Source organism: Pristiophorus japonicus, chromosome X, assembly GCF_044704955.1.
Source record: "Pristiophorus japonicus isolate sPriJap1 chromosome X, sPriJap1.hap1, whole genome shotgun sequence".
Classification (NCBI taxonomy): Eukaryota; Metazoa; Chordata; class Chondrichthyes; family Pristiophoridae; genus Pristiophorus; species Pristiophorus japonicus.
The window spans coordinates 35,648,827-35,671,692 of record NC_092010.1 but is presented as its reverse complement, the minus strand read 5'-3'; the positions used below and the strand labels follow the sequence as shown (position 1 = coordinate 35,671,692).

The following is a 22,866-nucleotide window of genomic DNA, read 5'->3' as shown; positions in this document are numbered from 1 at the left end:
AGTGGTTGAAGCAAATAGTATAGATGCATTTAAGGGTAGGCTAGACAAGCATATGAGGGAGAAGGAATAGAGGGTTATCTGATAGATTTAGATGAGGAAAGACAGGAGGAGGCTCGAGTGGAGCATAAACACTGGCATGGACTGGTTGGGCCAAATGGCTTGTTTTTGTGCCGTATCTCTTATATAATTCACGGTCTCTAAATTGTCAGGTTGCTTGTTCGACATCCAGTTCTGGATGAGCAGAAATTTTCTCCAATTAAATATTTGGAAGACCGGAGCCATCGCTTTCGGTCCCCGCCACTGACTCCATCCCTCTCCCTAACATCTGTCTGAGGCTGAACCACACTATTCACAACCTTGGTGTCATATTTGATCCTGAAATGAGCTTCCGACCACACATCCATGCCATAACTAAGACCGCCTATTTCCACCTCCGTAACACTGCCCGTCTCTGCCCTTGCCTTAGCTCATCTGCTGCTGAAACCCTCATCCATGCCTTTGTTACCTCTGGACTTGACTGTTCCAAAGCACTCCTGGCTGGCCTCCCACATTCTACCCTTCGTAAACTTGAGGTCGTCCAAAACTCGGTTGCCCTAACTCACACTAAGTCCTGTTGACTCATCACCCCCTGTGTTTGCTGACCTACATTGGCTCCCGATTTAAGCAATGCCACGATTTCAAAATTCTCATCCTTGTTTTCAAATCCCTCAATGGCCTCGCTCCTCCCTATCCCCAATCTCCTTCAGCCCCACAAACACCCCCCCCCCCCCTCCTGAGATGTCTGCGCTCCTCTAATTCTGCCCTCTTGTGCATCCCTGGTTATAATCGCTCCACTATTGGTGGCCGTGCCTTCTGTTGCCTGGGCCCCAAGCTCTGGAACTCCCTCCCTAAACCCCTCCGCTTCTCTACCCCTCTCTCTCCTCCTTTAAGACACTCCTTAAATCCTACCTCTTTGACTAAGCTTTTGTTCACCTGCCCCAATTTCTCCTTGTGCGGCTCGGTGTCAAATTTTTTGTCTTGTAATAGTCCTGTGAAGCGCCTTGGGACGTTTTACTATGTTAAAGGCGCTATATAAATACAAGTTGTTGTCATGGGATATTCTCGCTTTCTGTCGTTCTGTCTGAGCAGTTTGTGCAAGTGAGGGCAGAAGCAACGGTGGAAAGGGGTGTTAAATAAGGCGAATAAGAACAATGATTTTAAATAAGTGGAGCAGATACCTTTCTTTAAACTAACAAACCACTTTCACTAGGTGAAGTGCATTTCAAATTTGTTTTCTGCTATAATACTTTGGTAAGGATTGGTTCTAACTGAAAGTGCACACACTCTTCCAGTTACAATAACTTATTTTAAGCTTAATTTTCTGTTTTTGTTCACTTTAGCTGTATATGTACAGAGCCTCGTAATCCTAACAACAGAACGCTAGAGCACTGGGAGAAGCAAAACATTACAAGATCATCAGTTCCTTGGGCAAACCTAACAGTCAGTGTAAGTTACAAAAAAAGGCATTTTCAATTGGCTACTTGTTTGGGAAATTAACCTGGCTCAAGATTATGGGTATGGATAAATGAGGGTTATGAACAGTCTCAATTAAGCCGAATGCTGCTATGAAGAGAGCAAATAGACAGCACCAAAAAGAAAATCAAGGGTCTGGAGTCACATTAAGTTTTCACGGCTGTGTGTTAATTTTGTTAGTGGGGTGCTAATTACAGAGAAAAACAGGTATTCCCTTGTTTTTCATAAAAGATCATTTTCTGACCCTTTAAGTCCCTAGAAGGATAGTCAATTGTATTGGGTTAATGACTACAGAGGAATATGTTTAAATGCTACATATTCTGATATCAGAATTTGCAAAGATTATCCAGGAAGGAATAGACTGTATATATTATGATTGATTTTTAAACAAATTTTCATATTCCAGCAATAACTATTTGATAGTATAAAAATATTTGTATGAAGTAAATAACAAACTCAAAGACATTAACTGTAAAGGATACTACTATGAATAGTTGTGCAAAAGATTTTGTTGAGTTTAATTTGTAAATCGAATCACCCAGAAAATGTAACCTCCATTCTTTCAGCATCCTCCACACACTGCAGCAATAGTTTTGGGGAAACTATGTACTGCACAAGCCCCAGGATCTCTCCCATTGCACCAGTTTGTCTTTCCTCAGCTACAGCTTCTTTGCCCTATGCCTAGGACTTCTTGTCAACAAAGTTTGGGACAAAGTTTTCAGCCTTTCTCTAGGACGAGGTTAGAATAGACAGACAGGGTATCAAATGTTCTGTTAATTTATCCAGCCTGACCAGGTTATTGTGCTTTCTTATCAGGTTTCCCAGGAGACTAAGGTGTTGATACAGATTGGCACTGGACAAGAACCCTTCAGAAAATATACCACGCTGTCCTTTTCAGGGCAAATGTACAAAAGAAAGAAAAAAAGAAAAGCTTTGCTCATTAGATTGTATGGTAATTACCCGGGTTAGCTCTGACTTCCTTTTGGAAAATGGGTATTAGATTGGCCAGCTCTCAATGGAACCCTCAATTATATCTTGGGCCTCTGCTGTTTCTTCCCCATTTTCCTCCGAATCCCAGCAGGCCCTGGTATGTTGTTCTCCTTCAGCTTAATTAACTCATCTCTTTCTTTCCTTTTATATATTATATCCCTCATCTCACTTTTAACCAATTCAGGATTTACCTCCTCCTAAATATCCTTCTCTTTTGTAAACATGGAAGCAAATTACTTGTTAAGTATCCCCACTTATTTCTGCATAATCTCTACTAACTCACTATTCTCTTCACTTGGGGGTTCCACCTGCTAATGTCTCATTTTATGCAAGTTATTTGGAAATTGTGCCCATGTTGAGGTTGCTTCCCAGTTTTATTTTGGTTTAAGAAATTTCTCTCCGTCATTTTATCCCCCAGCACACAAGTCAAACTGACGTCTGTACTGCGTAGATGATCACCGAACTCTGAGCTATCGTGTCTCTTGAGCAGAACAATTTAGACAGTCTCAACAGTTATTTGTCTCCTATGGTGCAAGGATCTAAGGCAAACTAGTGAGTAAGCAGTAAACCGACAAATAAGAACATAAGCAGGAGTAGGCCACCTGGCCCCTCAAGCCTGCTCTGCCATTTAATAAGATCATGGCTGATCTGATCATGGACTCAGCTCCACTTCCCTGCCCGCTCCCCATAACCCTTGACTCCCTTATCGCTCAAAAATCTGTCTATCTCCACCTTAAATATATTCAATGACTCAGCCTCCACAGCTCTCTGGGGCAGAGAATTCCACAGATTTACAACCCTCAGAGAAGAAAATCCTCCTCATCTCAATTTTAAATGGGCAACCCCTTATTCTGAGACTATGCCCCCTAGTTTTAATTTCCCCCGAGTGGAAATATCCTCTCTGCATCCACCTTGTCGAGCCCTCTCATTATCTTTTATGTTTCAATTAGATCACCTCTCATTCTTCTGAACTCTGAGTATAGGCCCAACCTACTGAACCTATCTTCATAAGTCAACCCACCTCATCTCCAAAATCAACCTCGTGAACCTTCTCTGAACAGCCTCCAATGCAAGTATATCCTTCCTTAAATACGGAGACTGTGGTGTATCTAGCACACAAATCACTGACTCCATATGGTCTGGTATAAGTCTAACTGCTGTGACCTTCGTCCTTTATTATTCAGCTCCAGAGTGCTTCTCAGGTGTGATGGTCAGCCTTATATAGTGCCTGTTCTAGGTACTTCCAGGTTTCCCACCACAGCGCCCTCTGTGGTGTGGCATAGTGCTTGCATTACATTTAAGGTACTGGGACGATACACACATCATTACATAACATCACCTTCCCCTCCCTCCCCCCCCCCCCCCCCCCCCCCAGGACGCAGGACAACGATACACACACCATTACATAACATCACACTTGTCCAATGGAAGGCAGGTAGGCATGGACAGCATGTTAGTGTGGTACATATTATCTGGTACATTAACTAGTTATTGACTGGTAACGGATCCTTGATTTCCTTGTTAGCCCTTATCATTAATTGTACTACTTCCATTATTTTACACAAATACAGTGGCCATTCAGCATTAAAAAATTAATTCTTATTATAAATTCGCCATCTCACATTAACATAGCTCATTTTAGACTCGCTCTGCCTTACAGAAGTCCTTTGTGGGGACCATCTCTTGGTAAAGCCCTTTTAAGACTCCCGGGTGCATTTCCTTTTTAAGGCGCCATCTTTGATGCAGGAGGATTCCACGAGGCTTCTCCTTGGGCGCCGCCATCTTTGATGCTCTGATGTTCTGCTGCTCTGAACACGATGCCGCTGCCATCTTATTCTCCGCCACTCCGGATGCCCTCCACCTCTGCTCCCCTCCGCTGCCACCTGACTTGCCGCCTCCCCCGCAGCCGCCGTGGCCGTCGACCTCCAGCTGCTGCCACCGCCTGACACTAACAGCTCCTCGGCGGGGCCCGCCCAATGGCAACTTCCTCGGCGGGGCCTGCCCGACGGCTACTTCCTCGGCGGGGCTCTTCCGATCCGCCGGCCATTCTGGATCCCTTGCACCCTGCCGGCTCACCCACCCACTCCACCCCCACTAGGCCCCTCTCTGCAGGGCTGCTTGCCTGTGGGGGCTGAGGCTGCAAGATCTCTGTGGCTTGAGGTCCTGGCCTGGGACTTGCCTGTGGGTGGATTGAGGCTGCAGCTCGGTCGGCGCTGCTCTCTGGGGACCCGGGGCACGGCAGCACCCCAGGGAGCAGCAGCCTATGGAGTGGTGAAGTCTTCCCAGCTCCCACGGACCGTCCCCATCCACCTCCGGCCGAGGAGTGTCGGCCCATCGCCTGCAAAGACCCACAAAGGTAAACCGTGCGTCCCGTCCCCGTGGGATACCTGCACCATCGCTCTGCCGAGAACAGGTATCAGTTCCCTGGTGTAAATACGCAGCTTCGCCGTGACCGGGACCAGCTTGGGTCATGCAGCTGGGTTAATCCACAGTTTATCAAAAGTTCTCCGACTCATCAACGACGGACCCGAGCCCGTGTCCACTTCCATACTCACTGGGACTCCGTTGATTTTTACTTCCATTATCACTTGGGGCGAATTGTCGGTAGACGTGTGCAGTCCCAACACCTCATCATCTTCTGCCTGCTCCTCGCTGAACAGTAGATCATCCCCCATCTCCTCAGCCACATGGTGAGTCCGATTTCTTTTACACATAGACTGAAGGTGGCCTTTAACGTGGCAGGTATTGCACGTGTACTCCGCAAACCTGCACCGGTGAGCCTCATGGCTTCCTCCACAACGCCAGCATGGTGCTGCTTGATTGGCCCCCCTCAGCGGACTGTGAGTTCCAGGACCCCGAGGTCCGTGCTCTCTGCCCCGGGCAGAGCCACGTTCTGCAGTTTTGTCCGTGGTGGGCGCTACCCTGTGGACAGTGCCTGCCGGGTTCGAGACTGTGTGGATCATTTGCTTGGTGTTGCAAGTCGAGGTCATATGTGCCCGGCTGATGGCGATGGCCTTTGTCAGAGTGACTGTGGGTTCCGTGGCTAGCAGCTTGTGAAGGAGGCCCTCGTGGCCAATTCCCATAATGAAAACGTCCCGCAAAGCCTCGTCAAGGTGTGCCCCAAATTCACACGGCGCCGCGAGTCTCCTGAGGTCCGCAGCATATTTGGTGACATCCTGGCCCTCAGACATGCAGTGATGGTAAAATTTGTATCTGGCCGTGAGGATGCTCTCCTTCGGTTTCAACTGGTCACGAATGAGTTCAGTCAGCTCCTCGTATGACTTGTCCCTGGCGCTCCCAGGTGCCAGCAAATCCCTGACGAGACAGTAAACCTCATCGCCACAACTGGAGAGCAATATCGCCTTACGCTTCTCTCTCATTGCGTATGTGTCCTCCGTCAGGTCATTTGCTGTGAAGTAGTACTCGAGCCTTTCCGTGAAGGCCTCCCAATCATTGCCCACGGTAAAATCCTTTAGCGAGCCCAGAGTAGTCATGGTTGCGTGGAGTTTGTCCGCTTCCTAGTCACCAATGTGGTGTATTTAGCACACAAATCACTGACTCCACACGGTCTGGTATAAGTCTAACTGCTGTGACCTTCGTCCTTTATTGTTCAGCTCCAGAGTGCCACTCGGGTGTGGTGGTCAGCCTTATATAGTGCCTGTTCTCGGTACTTCCAGGTTTCCCACCACAGCGCCCTCTGTGGTGTGGCATAGTGCTTACATTACATTTAAGGTACTGGGACGATACACACATCATTACATAACAAAGACCAAAACTGTACGCAGTACTCCAGGTGTGGCCTCACCAATACCCTGTACAGTTGTAGCAGGACTTCTCTGCTTTTATACTCTATCCCCCTTGCGATAAAGGCCAACATTCCATTTGCTTCCTGATTACTTGCTGTACCTGCATACTAACTTTTTGTGTTTAATGCACAAGGACCCCCAGGTCTCTCTGTACTGCAGCACTTTGTAATTTTTCTCCATTTAAATTATAATTTGCTTTTCTATTTTTTCTGCCAAAGTGGATAACCTCATATTTTCCCACATCTGCCAATTTTTTGCCCACTCACTTAGCCTGTTTATATCCCTTTGCAGATTTTTTGTGTCCTCCTCACAATTTGCTTTCCCACCCATTTTTGTATTATCAACAAACTTGGCTACATTACACTCTGTCCTTTCATCCAAGTCATTAATATGGATTGTAAATAGTTGAGGTCCCTGCAGCACCCCACTAGTCACTGTTTGCCAACCGGAATACGACCCATTTATCCCGACTCTCTTTTTCTGTTAGTTAGCCAATCGACTATCCATGCGAATATATTACCCCCAACTTTTATCTTGTGCAGTAACCTTTTATGTGGCACCTTATCGAATGCCTTCTGAAAATCCAAATACACCACATCCACTGGTTCCCCCTTATCCACCCTGCTTGTTACATCCTCAAAGAACTCCAGCAAATTTGTCAAACACTATTTCCCTTTCATAAAACCATGCTGACTCTGCTTGATTGAATTATGCTTTTCCAAATGTCCTGCTACTGCTTCCTTAATAATGGACTCCAGCATTTTGCCAACGACAGATGTTAGGCTAACCGGTCTATAGTTTCCTGCTTTCTGTCTGCCTCCTTTTTTAAATAGGGGCACTACATTTGCAGTTTTCCAATCTGCTGGAACCTCCAAAATCCAGGGAATTTTGGTAGATTACAACCAATGCATCCACTATCTCTGCAGCCATTTCTTTTAAGACCCTAGGATGTAAGCCATCAGGTCCCAGGGACTTGTTCGCCTTTAGTCCCATTATTTTACTGAGTACTACTTCATAGTGATAGTGATTGTATTAGGTTTCTCCCTCCCTATAGCCCCTTGATTATCCACTATTGGGATGTTTTTAGTGTCTTCGACCGTGAAGACCGATACAAAATATTTGTTCAAAGTCTCTGCCATTTCCCTGTTCCCCATTATTAATTCCCCAGTCTCATCCTCTAGGGGACCAACATTTACTTTAGCCACTCTTTTCCTTTTTTTGTACCTGTAGAAACTCTTACTATCTGTTTTTATATTTCGTGCTCGTTTACTTTCATCATCTATCTTCCCTCTCTTATTTTTTTTAGTCGTTCTTTACTAGCTTTTAAAAGTTTCCCAATCCTCTGGCCTCCCCCTAGTCTTGGCCACATTGTATGCCCTTGTTTTCAATCTGATACCATCCCTTATTTCCTTAGTAAGCCACAGATGGTTATCCCTTCTCTTTACAGTCCTTCCTTCTCAAATGGATGGTAGAGGGTATGCTGCACTGCTAACACCTTTAGGAACAGAAGCCCAGGGCAGGTTAAAGATGTTTCCCACCATTCCATGGCTGAATGAGATGCCATTTGATAGCCTATGTAAAGTTGCTTTATGAAGTAATCCAAATACATTTATAAAACACCAATATTTATATATTAAATAAAAATTGAATTCACACTATACACAAAAACAATAAACTGAACTCACTATATACAGATTGAGTTGGAGAGGAAAAGGATATCTAAATGTTGGCAGTGTGTAAAGTTGGGACTGATTTAAATCCCAGTGTTAGGTGTAAATTGCCAATCGGTCGGGTCAGAGCTTTTATGATGTGTGGGATGGGTGAGACATGTCTCTGGCAGTGATCCTCATGTGAGAAAACGTCTTAAAGGCTGGTTGTCCCAATATGATGCTTTTTCCCATTGAGGGGTAACCTGGTGCAGATTGCTCCAGTGGTGTGTGGAGGATACTATCCACTGAAGAAGCCTATTACCATGGCTCTCCATAAAACTAGTATAATGCAACATTTTTAATATAATATGTTTGCTGCCTTTCATCATCCAGGACTGTAGGACATTTCATGGTGAATTTTTTGGTCCTTCGTGTGGACACCATGGACCATACACCCCAGATGTCCTCTTCTGGTCTGTTATACTATTCTTTTCTACATTTGCCCTGTCAGGGTTCCTCAAACAGTTTAAAACCAGTCACTATTTTCCAACTAAGGTACGTACACTCTGTTTCTCTAGCTTTGTTAAAATAATATATTAATTTTCTAGAGTTTTGCAGGTTGTGTTTTTGTAGGACAACACAGCTTTAAAATAAATCTCTTTCCAGTTTGCCAAGTATAAGGTGCAGCTACTCCTGAGTATGAGAGCATGTAGCAACCTGCTCCTGCTAATATGTTATATATAACTATATAGGTGATCACTGGGCACAGTTTTAAAGGGAAAGGGCTACACCTGTTGTTCTAAAAGATGTATTCCTTTGGATGTAATTTCTTTTTGGCGAGGCTATTCTGTTGCCCAGTTTTTTTTCGTCCACCATTATTACACAAAGCTAGAAATGACTATTGGCAATTGTAGCAAATGAATACTTGGTGCATTTGTATAACACTCTTCTGTTTATTGTACTAACAGGTGTTAACTCTGTTCTGTTAATTTACGATATTTACTGGCAGGTGCGGTCAATGATAAGTGACTTTGCTGTTTTCCTGACGATCTTGTCCATGGTTCTTATTGACTACGCCCTGGGAATTCCATCACCAAAGCTTCAAGTTCCTAGTGTCTTTAAGGTAACAAAATACACATAGTTTGCAGGATCCTTCGCGATACTCAAAGTAAATACTTTGCTACTTAATAATATAGCGATTCTGAGGGATATGGATACACAACACCAATTCTATTTGAAGTAGTCACACTCTACAACAATGAGGCATGCACTGAACCTCAGAAGAGAGGAGAACAGACATCTTGGATTTAACTACTTCACATAGACAGTGGTGATCATCTGAAACATTGTCCAGGGAGGTGGATTCAAGATGGAACTGGATACATATAGATATTTGGCAGAGAAAGCAATTGAGGGGTATGTGCAAGAGTAATGTATGGTATTTTTTAAACTTTGGAACTGGCCAGGTGAACTCGAATGGTATCTCTCAATCCTGCATATGCCTCGCTCTCTATAACCTGCCCAATTGATTGTCATGAACATTTTGATTTCCTGTTATGTCCTAAGGTTGCCTGTCATTTGGTCTGATGTCCTTCTGGATCCTTACAGCTAGCAGAAAGAAAGACTTGTTAAAATAGTTTAAATATTAAGATCATCTCATTGAATAAGATAACCATATTGGGCCCAAGTTTCCACACGATAAAAAACGGGCGCCCCTCCGAGCTGGGCGCCCGTTTTTCGCGCCGAAAATGGCGCCGGAAAAAAAACCACGCGATTCTGGAGCGACCTGCAGCTCCATGTCTGCTTGGCGCGGCGCCCAGGGGGCGGAGCCTACCACTCGCGCCGATTTTGTAAGTGGGAGGGGGCGGGTACCATTTAAATTAGTTTTTTTCCTGCCGGCATCTCTGCGCGTGCGCGTTGGAGCGTTCGCGCACGCACAGTGTGAAAGAAACATTGGCACTCGGCCATTTTTGTAGTTCTTTGTAGCAGTTTAATTTTTGAACATTTTTTAATAAAAGCACATTGCCATCAGCACATCAGCACTTGCAGGAAGCCTCAAATTTGAGGCAGCCGTTTCCCTCCCCCCCCCCCCCCCCCCCGCCGTCGGGAACGGCTTCCTCCTCCCACCCCCCCGCGGGAACGAACGGCTTCCTCCCTTTCCCCCCCCCCTTGCCGTCGGGAACAAACGGCTGCCTCAACTTGAGGCTTCCTGCAGCATTCTCCCTGGCTGAAGCACTTTCACACAGGTAGGAAGATGGTTTATTTAATCTTTTCTTTGCTTATAAATTTTTATTCAGGTTGGATTTATTTGTATAAGTATAAATAAGGATTTATTGTAGAATTTAATGACTTCCCTTTCCCCCCCTCACCCCCCACCGCGTTCTGGACGCCTAATTTGTAACCTGCGCCTGATTTTTTAATGTGTCGACAAGGTTTTTTCAGTTCTACAAAAATCTTCACTTGCTCCATTCTAAGTTAGTTTGGAGTACGTTTTCACTGTGGAAACTTTGAAATCAGGCGTCAGTGGCCGGACACGCCCCCTTTTGAAGAAAAAATTCTGTTCCAAAGTGAAACTGTTCTAACTGACTAGAACTGCAGAAAAAAAAATGTGGAGAATTGCGATTTCTAAGATAGTCCGTTCTCCACCAGTTGCTCCTAAAAATCAGGCGCAAATCATGTGGAAACTTGGGCCCTATATTACTAAAATGGGATGTAATTTTATTTGAAAATATATTTTTTTAAAGTAAAAGAATGACTGCCCCCAAACTATTAGCCCTGTTTCACTGCTTCATTCAATTAAGGAAAGTAGATACCACCACTGAAAGTAATGTGGCTGATGCCAGTATTTTGAACAGTCAGATACAAGCAAAGAATAAATCGAAGATTACAATGAGAGCCACTTTAACTCCAGCAGAACAATAATTACAATTGAGTTCTACTTAAATTATAAATCAGTCTGATTTTGGGTGTCTAATATGAGGATCGACTGCAGCATTCAGTTTAATGAGATGTGCAAAAGTAACCCCTCATTAATTTATAATGTCCTCAGAATACATTGCTAATGAGAGGGTACAGGATTGCACTCATATCAGTCAGTTGTGGAATTGTTATTGAAATTAAACAAAACAAATCCTTGTGCTTATTTGCAGCCAACAAGAGATGACCGTGGGTGGCTAATTAGCCCCATAGGCCCAAATCCCTGGTGGACAGTCATTGCTGCCGTTATCCCAGCTCTGCTCTGCACCATTCTTATCTTCATGGACCAACAGATCACTGCTGTCATTATAAACAGGAAGGAACACAAGCTGAAGGTATGAATTCCTTCTGATTATTAATAATATCCAAGGAGTTTTTGTTGAAAATGGATGCTGTTGATAACATTATGTTGCACACTTACATCTTTAGTTACTTCATTATATTATAGGTTAGTAGTTTGCATCATATATATAGATGTAAAATTAATCCACTGCAAAATCAGTGTAGCGTACATATATAAAAACAGCATCTTGGTCTTTATGTTTAAGTTGGCTGTTTTGGTTTGTAATATTACGTGTCATAACTTTGAGATTTCAAGTAATTAGTTCTTTCTCTTCACAGAAAGGATGTGGCTATCACCTTGACCTCCTGATGGTTGCTATAATGTTGGGTGTGTGTTCAATCATGGGACTACCCTGGTTTGTAGCTGCAACTGTTCTCTCCATCTCTCATGTGAACAGTTTGAAGCTGGAGTCCGAATGTTCAGCTCCTGGTGAACAGCCCAAGTTCCTTGGCATTCGGGAACAGCGGGTCACCGGTCTCATGATCTTTGTTCTTATGGGCTGCTCTGTCTTTATGACTGCTTTCTTAAAGGTAAGTCAACAGTGGAAGTATTAGGCAACTTTTGGTAGCTGTAAATTCCAGTGGAGAATGCTGACTTGGAGGATTCATCTGCATTAGATTGTGGAATACAAACCAGATTTTTAATTGGATTATAACCCAAGTTCTGTTTATCTTAATGTTTACAAAAATATAATCAATTAAAAAAAATTCCTGAAGTGATATAACTCTCAAATTTAGGATTTTGGTTGCGTAGCAGTTTGTTTCTGAAATAAGATATATCATGTCCACAACCACTTTTCATACCTATAAACTGAGCAATTTTCTAATGTGATATTCATCATATTCTTTTTGTACAAATAATCAATATGGAGGCAGTGTTATGCCCCAACGTCCCAGTGATGCAGTGGATACTTGATTAAATTCCAAGTCATGGCTGTGGGTAGGTACTGAGGTGGGGAAAGAGAGAGAGAAAATTTGAGGGTGATTCACCTCTTGGTCACTTTTGAGCCCCCTCCTAGTAGACACCTCTAAACAGTGGAGCAGGCCAGAAGCCTTTGCTCTAGCTGCAGGTGGTGCAAGGCTTGAAAATAAAGGAATTGATGTGCTTGCAAAAAGAGTGATCAATATATGGCAGGAAGCCATTTATCCGAACACCAATTATTTGTGTTGACGGGTTATCCAAAGTGGCCAGACTTCCCAGTGTGATAATTATGTCATCATATTGTGCTGAATTAGCACTAAATGGAATTGATACACAATTGGTGATCCAGCAAAGATGTTTCCAAACCCAGCGGATAAACAGCATCCCACTGCAGTGCTGCCTACATCTGGTGAGCGTATACTGCATGGACCTACTACAAACATGGGGAAATCTTTTTTTCTCCCATCTCTAATTTCGCTGACACTTGCTAACTTTTACATTCCTCTTTTCTTGCCTTGTGGTCAGAGTTTGAAGTTTTCTAACCTGCTGACATCAATATTATCCTTAACTTTCAGCAATTTAAAAAATCATAGACAAAAACGTCACTTCTGTGTTGTACATTTGTGTTCACTGGCTTAAGAAAGGTACACTGGTCCAGCTGAATGCACATATGGAAACCTAGAAATTTACAGCGCAGAAGGAGGCCATTTCGGCCCATCGTGTCCGCGTCGGCCACCAAAGAGCCGCACGGCCCTCGGTCAGCAGCCCTGAAGGTTACATATAAACCCACGAACAATGGCGGAAAGGTAAAGAGCACCCAGCCCAACCAGTCTGCCCCACACAACAGCGATATCCCATGCACCGCAACATTCTACACTCCACCCCAACCGGAGCCATGTGATCTCCTGGGAGAGGCAAAAAACAGATAAAAACCCAGGCCAATTGGGGAAAAAAAAATCTGGGAAAACGCCTCTCTCTCCCATCCAGGCGATTGAAACTAGTCCAGGAGATCACCTTGGCCGTATTCGATTCCCTGCAGTGCTTACCATCGCATCTGCGCCAGCCAACAAGAGGTTATCCAGCCTAATCCCACTTACCAGCACTAGATCCGTAACCCTGTAGGTTACGACACTTCAAGTGCCCATCCAACCATCTTAAGTGTGGTGAGTGTTTCTGCATCCACCACCCTTCTAGGCAGTGAGTTCCAGACCCCCACAACCCTCTGCGTGAAGAAGCCCCCCCTTCAAATCCCCTCTGAGCCTTCGACCAACCACCTTAAAACCATGTCCCCTCATAACTGACCCCTCCACCAAGGGAAATAGGCTTGTTATCTACTATATCCAGGCCCCTCAAAATTTTGTACAGCTCAATGAGGTCTCCTTTCAACCTCCTCTGTTCCAATGAGAACAAACTCAGCCTATCCAATCTGTCCTCACAGCCAAGATTCTCCATTCCAGGCAGCATCCTAGTAAATCTCCTCCGCACCCTCTCCAGTGCAATCACGTCCTTCCTATAATACGGCGACCAGAACTGCACGCAGTACTCCAGCTGTGGCCTAACCAGAGTATTATACAACTTAAGCATAACCTCCCTGCTCTTGTATTCTATGCCTCGGCCAATAAAGGCAAGCATTCCGTATGCCGCCTTAACCACCTTAACCACCTGGCCTGCTACTTTCAGGGATCTGTGGACATGCACTCCAAGGTCCATTTGTTCATCTACACTTTTAAGTGGCCTACCACTTAATATACCCTTTCCTTATTAGCCCTCCCATTTGCCACTGCTCTGCCCACCTGACCAGTAGATTGATATCCTCCTGCAGTCCATGACTTTTCTCTCCATTGTCAACCACACAGCCAATTTTAGTGTCGTCTGCAAACTTCTTATCCTTACTAAGGCAAACAAAAGTACCTTTTTAATTAACTGGAAATTGGTAGTGAGACAGAACATGCTTTTCAATATTATGATACCAATTATTTGTCTGAGAAACAGGGAAATATTGGCTTATTATACAACATAAGGCCGAGCCCTCACAGCCTTAAAATACAGGCACTTCCATGTACTTCACTTTGACCCTTAGAGCACAGACATGAATCTCACTGGTGTTTTGGTCTGAGTATTAGCTGATACAAAGGAAAATAAGAATATCTGTTCTTTAGAGCACATGTGTTGAAAGGAATTGTTTACATGACGAGGACAGCCCTGTGAGTATAAGTAAAACTAGAATAAAACATTGCAGACCGGGGAGCAATGCTACAGGTAAGTACCTGTTTGATGGAACAAATATGTTCAGTTACCTCCCCCATAAGGAACTATCCTGCACATTTCAAGACCAGGGCAGTCTTTACATCTCTCAATTTGTCAGGAAAATGTTTAACCACACTGCAAATATAGTTTTGAGGTACTTGTTTTGAATATTAGTTCACAGCAAAAAAAATAAGAGTGGGGAATACAACACATTTACTGTGTAATGGGAATAAAATACTGACACACCCTTTGAATCTAAAATGTGAACCTAACCTTGCATTACTCAATCACCAAGTGATAAGCTTTTCGCTATGTGATTCTTCCAGAGTGTTGCCTCTTGCCTTAATGAGCTTTCCATTGATTAATTCAGTGAACTATTAAGAATCAATGATCTGTTGTCTGCTTACTCCCAGTGGAACAGTTGAATAACATTTATAAGTGCTGGGTTCTGTGTCCTCCCAGGCGAGAGCAGGTGCTTAGCTGATATATTCTTAAGCTTCTGTCAATCTCGCTCAGAATTGGCTACAAGCAAAAACAGCACAGTAGCTCAGGATGGTGCTCCAGATTTTACTTTATACCGTTTTCCCCCCCCCCCCCACACACACACCAATGGGACATGTCTGGTCTCTGTTCAGTGCCTTCTGATAGCAGTGCACTGAAATTGGGAACTCTGCAATGTGATGAGGACAGTTTAATATCTCATCTAATAGCCAGCCCCTCCAACAATGTAGCCCTCCCTCAGTACTGCATTGAAGTGTCAGACTAGATTTTTGTGCTCTGGTGTCTGGTGTGGAACACCTTCTGATTCGGAGGCAAGTGTGCTACCACTCAGCCATGGCTGACACCTGAAATAAAATTATTTTATAATTTTGGGAGCTTTAAAGGACCACTTTCTCTCAGTTTCTGTAGGCAGATCTTGCCCCCTTACAGTTTGGAACCTTACCTTTTTCAATAATATGCCTGTTAAAGGATTAATATTTGTCCAATTTGCAGTATCAATATACTGGATTAAATTTAGTGCTGTAGTGCACTATACACGCTTTGAATAAGTGAATATTACACATGAATTAGAGATTTTACAAGCTAAAGCAACTCATGTATTTACAATTAAATGGAAATGTGAAACATAAAGAATCAGTAGGTGCTACTGACTACAAGTTATAATAGGTCATGGATTAACTTTCCTTTTCAATAACTGCTCCTGAAGAAGTGGAATTGTTTTTTCTGTTTGAATTATAAGTTCCTTGTTAATTTGAATAGTGAATGAAATGTGATCCATCTTTTTGTACCGTGTTCAGTATCAATGTCTTGATTGGGATTGATATGTGATCTGTGTAACAGAAGTCTTGCATTAGTACGTGAGGGTCTTTGGTCTAACCAAATCCTAGAACTCAATGAATTGAAGTACTATGGCAAGCTCCTATTTTTATCTCTTTCAATTTCTTTGAAGTACGATTAAGCCGATTAATCCAACCTTAAATATAACGCACCGAACATGAATCTCAGAATAAATAGTTTAATGCAAGTGTGGAACTCAACCGAATCACACGTTATACAGCATAAAGCACATTTCTGTCCGTAAACTGGGTGCAAGGTCAAATTATTTTCTGTTGAAATAAATCAACCTAATCTCTGACCTATTGGAGCATTACAAAAAGACCCTTCACATTGGCTTTATATGCAAATCTAGATAACTTATTAATTGTTGTATTCATAAAAATCAATCTAAGGGTTCATTATTTGATGGCATGAAAATTATGTTATTTCTATGGGGTTTTTGTGATCCAATCTATTTAATTTCGCATGGTGCTACCATCTATACAATTTGTTAGTCATTAGTGAATATTAGTCATCCACTGCTGTGATCTACAGGAATTATTTAACCTGCTTAAAAAATCATTACATTTTGTGGCATCCAATTCAACACCAATCTTTTTCCTATAAACAAAAAGCGAATGAGTCTCTTTAAAGATATCTAAAATGTGGCAACTTAAAAAAGCAAAGATGTTGTATATTTTTTAAACAGATGAGTCTATGGGCCCAAGTTTCCACACGATAAAAAACGGGCGCCCTTCCGAGCTGGGTGCCCGTTTTCGCGCCGAAAACGGCGCCTAAAAAAAAAATTGCGATTCTGGAGCGTTCTGCAGCTCCTTGTCTGCCTGGCGCGGCGCCCAGGGGGGCGGAGCCTACACTCGCGCCGATTTTGTAAGTGGGAGGGGGCGGGTACTATTTAAATTAGTTTTTTTCCTGCTGGCAACGCTGCGCGTGCGCGTTGGAGCGTTCGCACGTGCTCAGTGTGAAAAAAACATTGGCACTCGGCCATTTTTGTAGTTCTTTGTAGCTGTTTAATTTTTGAACATTTTTTTAATAAAAGCACATTGCCATCAGCACTTGCAGCCTTCTCACTGTCTCCTCCTCCCCCCCCCCCCCCCTCCGCGGGCAGAACGGGCGCCTCCTACCCCCCCCCCGCGGGCAGAACCGGGCGCCTCCTTCCCCCCCCCCCCCCCCAGGCGGGAAAGAACGGGCGCCTCCTCTCCTCTCTTTCCCCCTCCCCCCCCCCGCGGGAAAGAACGGGCGCCTCCTCTCCTCTCTTTCCCCCCCCCCCGCGGGAAAGAACGGGCGCCTCCCCCCCCCCCCTTGCGGGAAGAACAGGCGCCTCAGGCTGACTGCAGAATTCTCCGTGCCTGAAGCACTTTCACACAGGTAGGAAGATGGTTTATTTAATCTTTTCTTTGCTTATAAATGTTTATTCAGGTTGGATTTATTTGTATAATATTTGTAGAAGTATAAATAAGGATTTATTGTAGAATTTAATGAGTTCCCTCCCCCCCCCCCCCCCACCTCGTTCTGGACGCCTAATGTGTAACCTGCGCCTGATTTTTTAATGTGTAGAACAGGTTTTTTCAGTTCTACAAAAATCTTCACTTGCTCCATTCTACTTTAGTTTGGAGTACGTTTTCACTGTGGAAACTTTCAAATCAGGCGTCAGTGGCCGGACACTGAAGAAAAAATTCTGTTCCAAAGTAGAACTGTTCTACCTGACTAGAACTGCAGAAAAAAAAATGTGGAGAATTGCGATTTCTAAGATTTTTTTTTTTTTTTTTTATTCGTTGCCAATCTTTCCAATTCTTTGTCAGATCACAAACGCCAGAGGTCACCTTGCACCTGTCAAGGATCACTCTGCGCCAATGCTCTTAGCCAAAAGGCCTAGAGCCCAGCACCGTTCCTGGAAGTACTGCAATACCAGGTTCGTGCCATGGAGGTGGATGGGTCAAGCCCCCCACCCACCTCCATGGAGGTGGATGGGTCAAACCATTTCTAAGATAGTCCGTTCTCCACCAGTTGCTCCTAAAAAATCAGGCGCAAATCATGTGGAAACTTGGGCCCTATAGCAGAGGTTCATCTTTTGGGTTACAGCAACACAAAAATGTATGCCCAGACTGACTCCAACGTTTATGCTCTTCGAGATAAGGCTAATAAAAAAAAACTGCTGGTGCATTTTCCTTACTTTTGAAACTGAAACATATTAAAGACATTGTTGTACTAGGACATTATACCACAAAGTAATGAGACATGATTTGCATGGATGACTTCCCAAATGGTTCCCAATCTCAAGTGTACTATTGGGGAAGCTGCTGAGTGGAAATGAAGTTTTGTTGGAAGAGAGGAAGGGAAAATCAGAGTCTAGATTTATCCAGACTGCTCTTGCCCACTTCTTAGCAGGTAGCAAGAGCTGTCATGGATTCAATGAGCTGCGTAGGCTCCTTCAATGCTGTGAATTATTATGGTTACAAAGTAGCTTTGGCATAGGCTTACTATTCGCTCTTCCTCTTTGTCAGAGCATTTTATGCGGTCGTAGGGGTTGCGGGGGAAGGAAAAAACAAAATGACAAGTGTAGAAGTAGAACAATGTGTAGCTTTCCTTTGTGACATTTCCAATCACATTTTATATATTCGCAGTTCATTCCAATGCCAGTACTTTATGGAGTCTTTCTTTATATGGGGGCCTCATCACTGAGAGGAATTCAGGTGAGAATTACATTCATGAAACTGACTTTATTCACTACAACATGTATACCTATCATATGTGAAATTTGCAATACCTGTAGTATTTAATATTATGAAGAAAATATACATTGATTTATTTTATCTGGACCACAAAGTATTTCAACTGCTTTGAAAACAACAGTTTTTAAACCACTATCTGGATGTATTATTCTGTACTTATTTAATGCTGAGATACATAATTGTAGATTAACATGCTTTATTAACTATATTTCAACTAGTTTGCAGACATTACTTCAAACAGCAAATGGAACAAAATATCACTCATCATATACTATATTCAGCATTTAGAAATTGCATTGTGAATTAACGTTACTTCTGCCTAATGAAAGAATGATTACTGGTTGATTTAAAATAGAGGAAAAAGACAAACACAAAAGCTAGAATGTTTTTTCAAGTATCATAAACACGTATAATACATCCTTGTGTATAATATGCACCCTCCAACTTGAGCAGCAAATTTTAGAAAATATTTTAGTATCCATTTATATTCACCCATTCTCCTTCCTTCTCACAGGAATTTGGGGAAGGTTAAAAAGTTATTATACCCAAAGAATTAGTTTTTTTTAATATAATTTTCACATGAAAATAAAATACCTTATTTTAAAATCTTGTTTCTAGCTTATATTTCAGATTGTTAGTAAAGGATTTTCAAATTTAACATGTAATATATATTTGTAATGAGTGTTGTAGATGAGTCTGATCTTTTGTAAATGAACAACCTTTTGTTTAATTGTATTAAAACTTGTTTTTTTCCAGTTCTTTGATCGCCTGCAACTATTTGCGATGCCAGCCAAGCACCAACCAGATTTTATCTACCTGCGTCATGTGCCTCTGCGCAAAGTTCATCTTTTTACACTCATACAGCTCACCTGTCTGGTCCTGCTGTGGGTCATCAAAGCCTCACCTGCTGCTATTGTCTTTCCCATGATGGTAAAATTTATGGCATTTAAAAAAATGTATTTACCTAATGTTTAAAGTTATTTTTCTCTTTCCATCTTCCTTTAGGTCTCTCTGCAATTCATACCATCCTTTGCTAGGCCCCTGCCAAAGCTGTCCTGTAACTTTGTCAGGAAATACACACAAATGACCTTGTTAGATGCTCAGTGATTTTCCCCTACCTCCCTATGCCTTTCCGAAATAGTTCAATGAGATTGGGAACTGTGAACACAAACCTGCATCTTGCCACTGCCTAATGCAATGCATTTAGGTTGAAATTTTTCTATTTTATAAGGCTGATTATCCAAATAAAACGAACATTAATGCAGTGTCATTTTATAATTTCAGAAATTCCTTCCTCGTGAAAGCTATTATTATAAATATTTATGAACATTGCCAACATGATGTCGTCTTTAGCTTTCTAAAAGGTTGTGAAAAGCCAGCTAAGGGTCCCTCAAGTTAAACCCCTCACTTTTAAATTCCCACTCATCTTGTACAATATAAAGCTCATGAGCACAAAAATCTAGGCTGACACTCCAGTGGAGTACTGAGGGAGCGCTGCACTGTCGGAGGTGCTGTCTTTCGGACAAGACATTAAACTGACGCCCCATCTGTTCTCTCGCGTGGACGGAAAAGATCCCGTGGCACTATTTCGAAGAAGAGCAGGGGAGTTATCCCTGGTGTCCTGGGGCCAATATTTATCCCTCAATCAACATCGCTTTCAAAAAATATATGGTCATTATCACATTGCTCTTTACTGTGCGCAAATTGGCTGCAGTGTTTCCTACATTACAGCAGTGACTACACGTCAAAAGGACTTAATTGACTGTAAAGCACTTTGGGACGTCCAGTGGTCGTGAAAGGCGCTATATAAATGCAAGTTATTTCTTTCTTTAGAGCTATGGAGGGAGGAGTCAGAGTTTGTTAAAGGAAGAGAGCCGTCACAGTAGAGAAGGAGGTTTTTCTTCAATATGTTTAACCGCATGAGTGGAGGATAGATTACCATATTGGTAAACAAATAGAGGAGTAGCAGAGGAGATAGGAGGCATACCACTGCCAGCACTCCAGATAGTGGGTGGACTGCGAGACAATGGGCTAGCTGAACCTCGGTGCACGACCATAGCTCAGCAGCGACGTTGTCGTGAAGATCTGCCATCTTCTAGGAGCAGACATGCAGACGCACTCCAACATTTGCACTACACTACCAGCCACAATGGAAGTCTGTATCACCCTCAACTTGTATGCCACAGGAACTTTTCATTTATTCACAGCACATACCTCTGCCGTCAGCCAGTTTCACCACTACATAAAACAAGTGATGGATGCTCGATTTCACCATGCAAATACGTACAGATTTTAGCGCTGAGCAGCAACAGACAAAGCAAGTGCAATTTTGACTTACTTGGGAGACGGCACATAATAAACTATACACGTGGTCATTTGGGCACTTGTACGCAACTTTGCGCTTTAATCAACACAACGGGGTATTACTCTATGAACTTGGAATCACTGCCTGAAAATCATTCAGGTGACTTTTACCAGAGAGCATTCATGACTCATACATTGTCAGACAATCATGCTGCAACCATAGCTCATCACACCTGCACCCTTTCCTCAACAGACCAGAACTTCAATGAGGTATAATTTGAGGGAGGGAGCTCAAGCAACATATTGGGCGTTTGGAGCATTTGTGGGGGTCTTTACAATATGCACCAGAAATTTTCCAGATGTTATCATTGTGTGTGACATGTAGCACACATCTCAATAGGGACAGAGGCTTCTCTAACACTGCCTGAGCAGCAGCAAGAAGTCCTAGGAGGACGCAAGACGCAGGAATCATCAGCATGAAAGCAGCCCATGCAGGAAGAGAGGCGGCCGTGTCATAAACCATAATGATTTATTCGAGAATGAAGCTGCATGAAATTTTTACAGCATTTAGCATAGCAGAACAGATTTGTCAACGAGAATCTCCTGCTTGTTGCACCTTTCCACTTTAGCCCTGTCATCTTTGTGTTGTCTTGGCATTCCTAGTGCTGTTTGGATTTCTAATGCACATATATATAAATATATATGTGTATATATTAAAAGTCTGATTTCAAGGTTTGTGTGAAGTTCTTTCATTTGTGTAATAGTACTTGCAGTAAATATGATCGATGTGCTATGCTTTCCCCTCGTGCCTCGTGAACTAGTGTATCTTGAACTAGTTCATGTACTGTTCCTATTCAAATCTCTAATTAAAGGATTCGATGATAGTTGATGGCACTTGAAGATTCCAATGGCCTCTATCTCCATGCACCATTGACCCAGAGGGCTCTCTATCTGTGCCAGGAACATCCTGTTCTGTATTCATGGTTTGCATCCTTTTTAAAGATATCGCCTGCCACTGTGGTGCATTCAGGATAACCTGGGACTAGCATATCTCGACTGAAGGCCAAGTCTTCTCTTCGGCCACTGAGCTGGTTAAGCACAGACCACTGGACTGCAATGAATTGTCTGTTCTTCCACTCATGCTTGTCTCAATTTGGTTTCCAAGTGCATTGAACACAACACCTTGAGTGGCAGCATTAACGAGATGCTTCTACTGTGATTTGTTTGCACCACTGAGGTCTCTTTTGCAGTCGCCAAGTAGTCACTGGCAGTGTACTGTAGACACCTCCTTTAGTCATAGCACCACCTACCGGTATATTAATATCAGCAGAAATCTGGCTGGCATTTTCTGACTATAGCCAGACCACTTAACCAGCCTGTGGTGCAAGGATTACAGTGACGAGTGTACACATTCATGCTAACACACCATTCTCCATTTGAAAGCTGGTCTCATCAGTTCTGAATCATGACTGAAAGCAGCAGATCCAGTTGACATAGCACTAGGCTGCCATTCTCTGGCCATCAACACTGCCCTTTGCTCACCTGTGCTCCATGACTCGCCTTCTGACCATTCCTCAAAATCACTGATCACATTTTCTAGGGTTTGTGTCTTTGGGTCACCTATTGTGTGCCTTTCTGATCTGAAGCACAACCTTCTTGATTTGGGGGCAGGCTTCATCATCCTTGGGTTGTTACACTGCTCTCAGGTGAAATCTTGGAACATTGTGTAATTTCTGTTAATATTGCTACAGCACAGTCTTGAAAGGTGCTGCTCAATCATTATGTCACCAGATGATTATAGCAATTCTTGGCAATGCAACATTATGTAATCATGCTACCAACCAGCCAGTATCTTGCTCCTATTCACCAGCTTTGTTGTCTTCTATGCCCTCCCCCACTGATCTGCAACTGGCTCCATATAAGGGCTCTTATTTGTAGAGCAACACCAGTCCTTGTTGTTTTAATGGCAGTCTGCATTAACTGAGTGCGCTGCACAACAACCATGTTAGTTCACTGCAGACTCTGTGTATTCATACATGTTGCAATACTCT

The 22,866-nt window shown here is 43.1% G+C and overlaps 1 protein-coding gene across 5 annotated transcripts in view; it reads left to right on the top strand.

The window, feature by feature from the left end:
• Positions 1-22,866, top strand: part of LOC139240978 (electroneutral sodium bicarbonate exchanger 1-like) — a 235,062-nt gene that overhangs the window by 194,985 nt on the left and 17,211 nt on the right. For 4 of the 5 annotated variants that reach the window (XM_070869603.1, XM_070869604.1, XM_070869602.1 and 1 more), the window contains exons 15-21: positions 1,380-1,485; positions 8,351-8,512; positions 8,967-9,080; positions 11,107-11,268; positions 11,555-11,806; positions 18,404-18,472; positions 19,268-19,441. In XM_070869603.1, the coding sequence (XP_070725704.1) occupies positions 1,380-1,485; positions 8,351-8,512; positions 8,967-9,080; positions 11,107-11,268; positions 11,555-11,806; positions 18,404-18,472; positions 19,268-19,441 (1,039 nt within the window). Of the gene's footprint in view, positions 1-1,379; positions 1,486-2,328; positions 2,612-8,350; positions 8,513-8,966; positions 9,081-11,106; positions 11,269-11,554; positions 11,807-18,403; positions 18,473-19,267; positions 19,442-22,866 lie in introns of those variants that run through there. The other variant, XM_070869607.1, reaches the window with a different exon arrangement.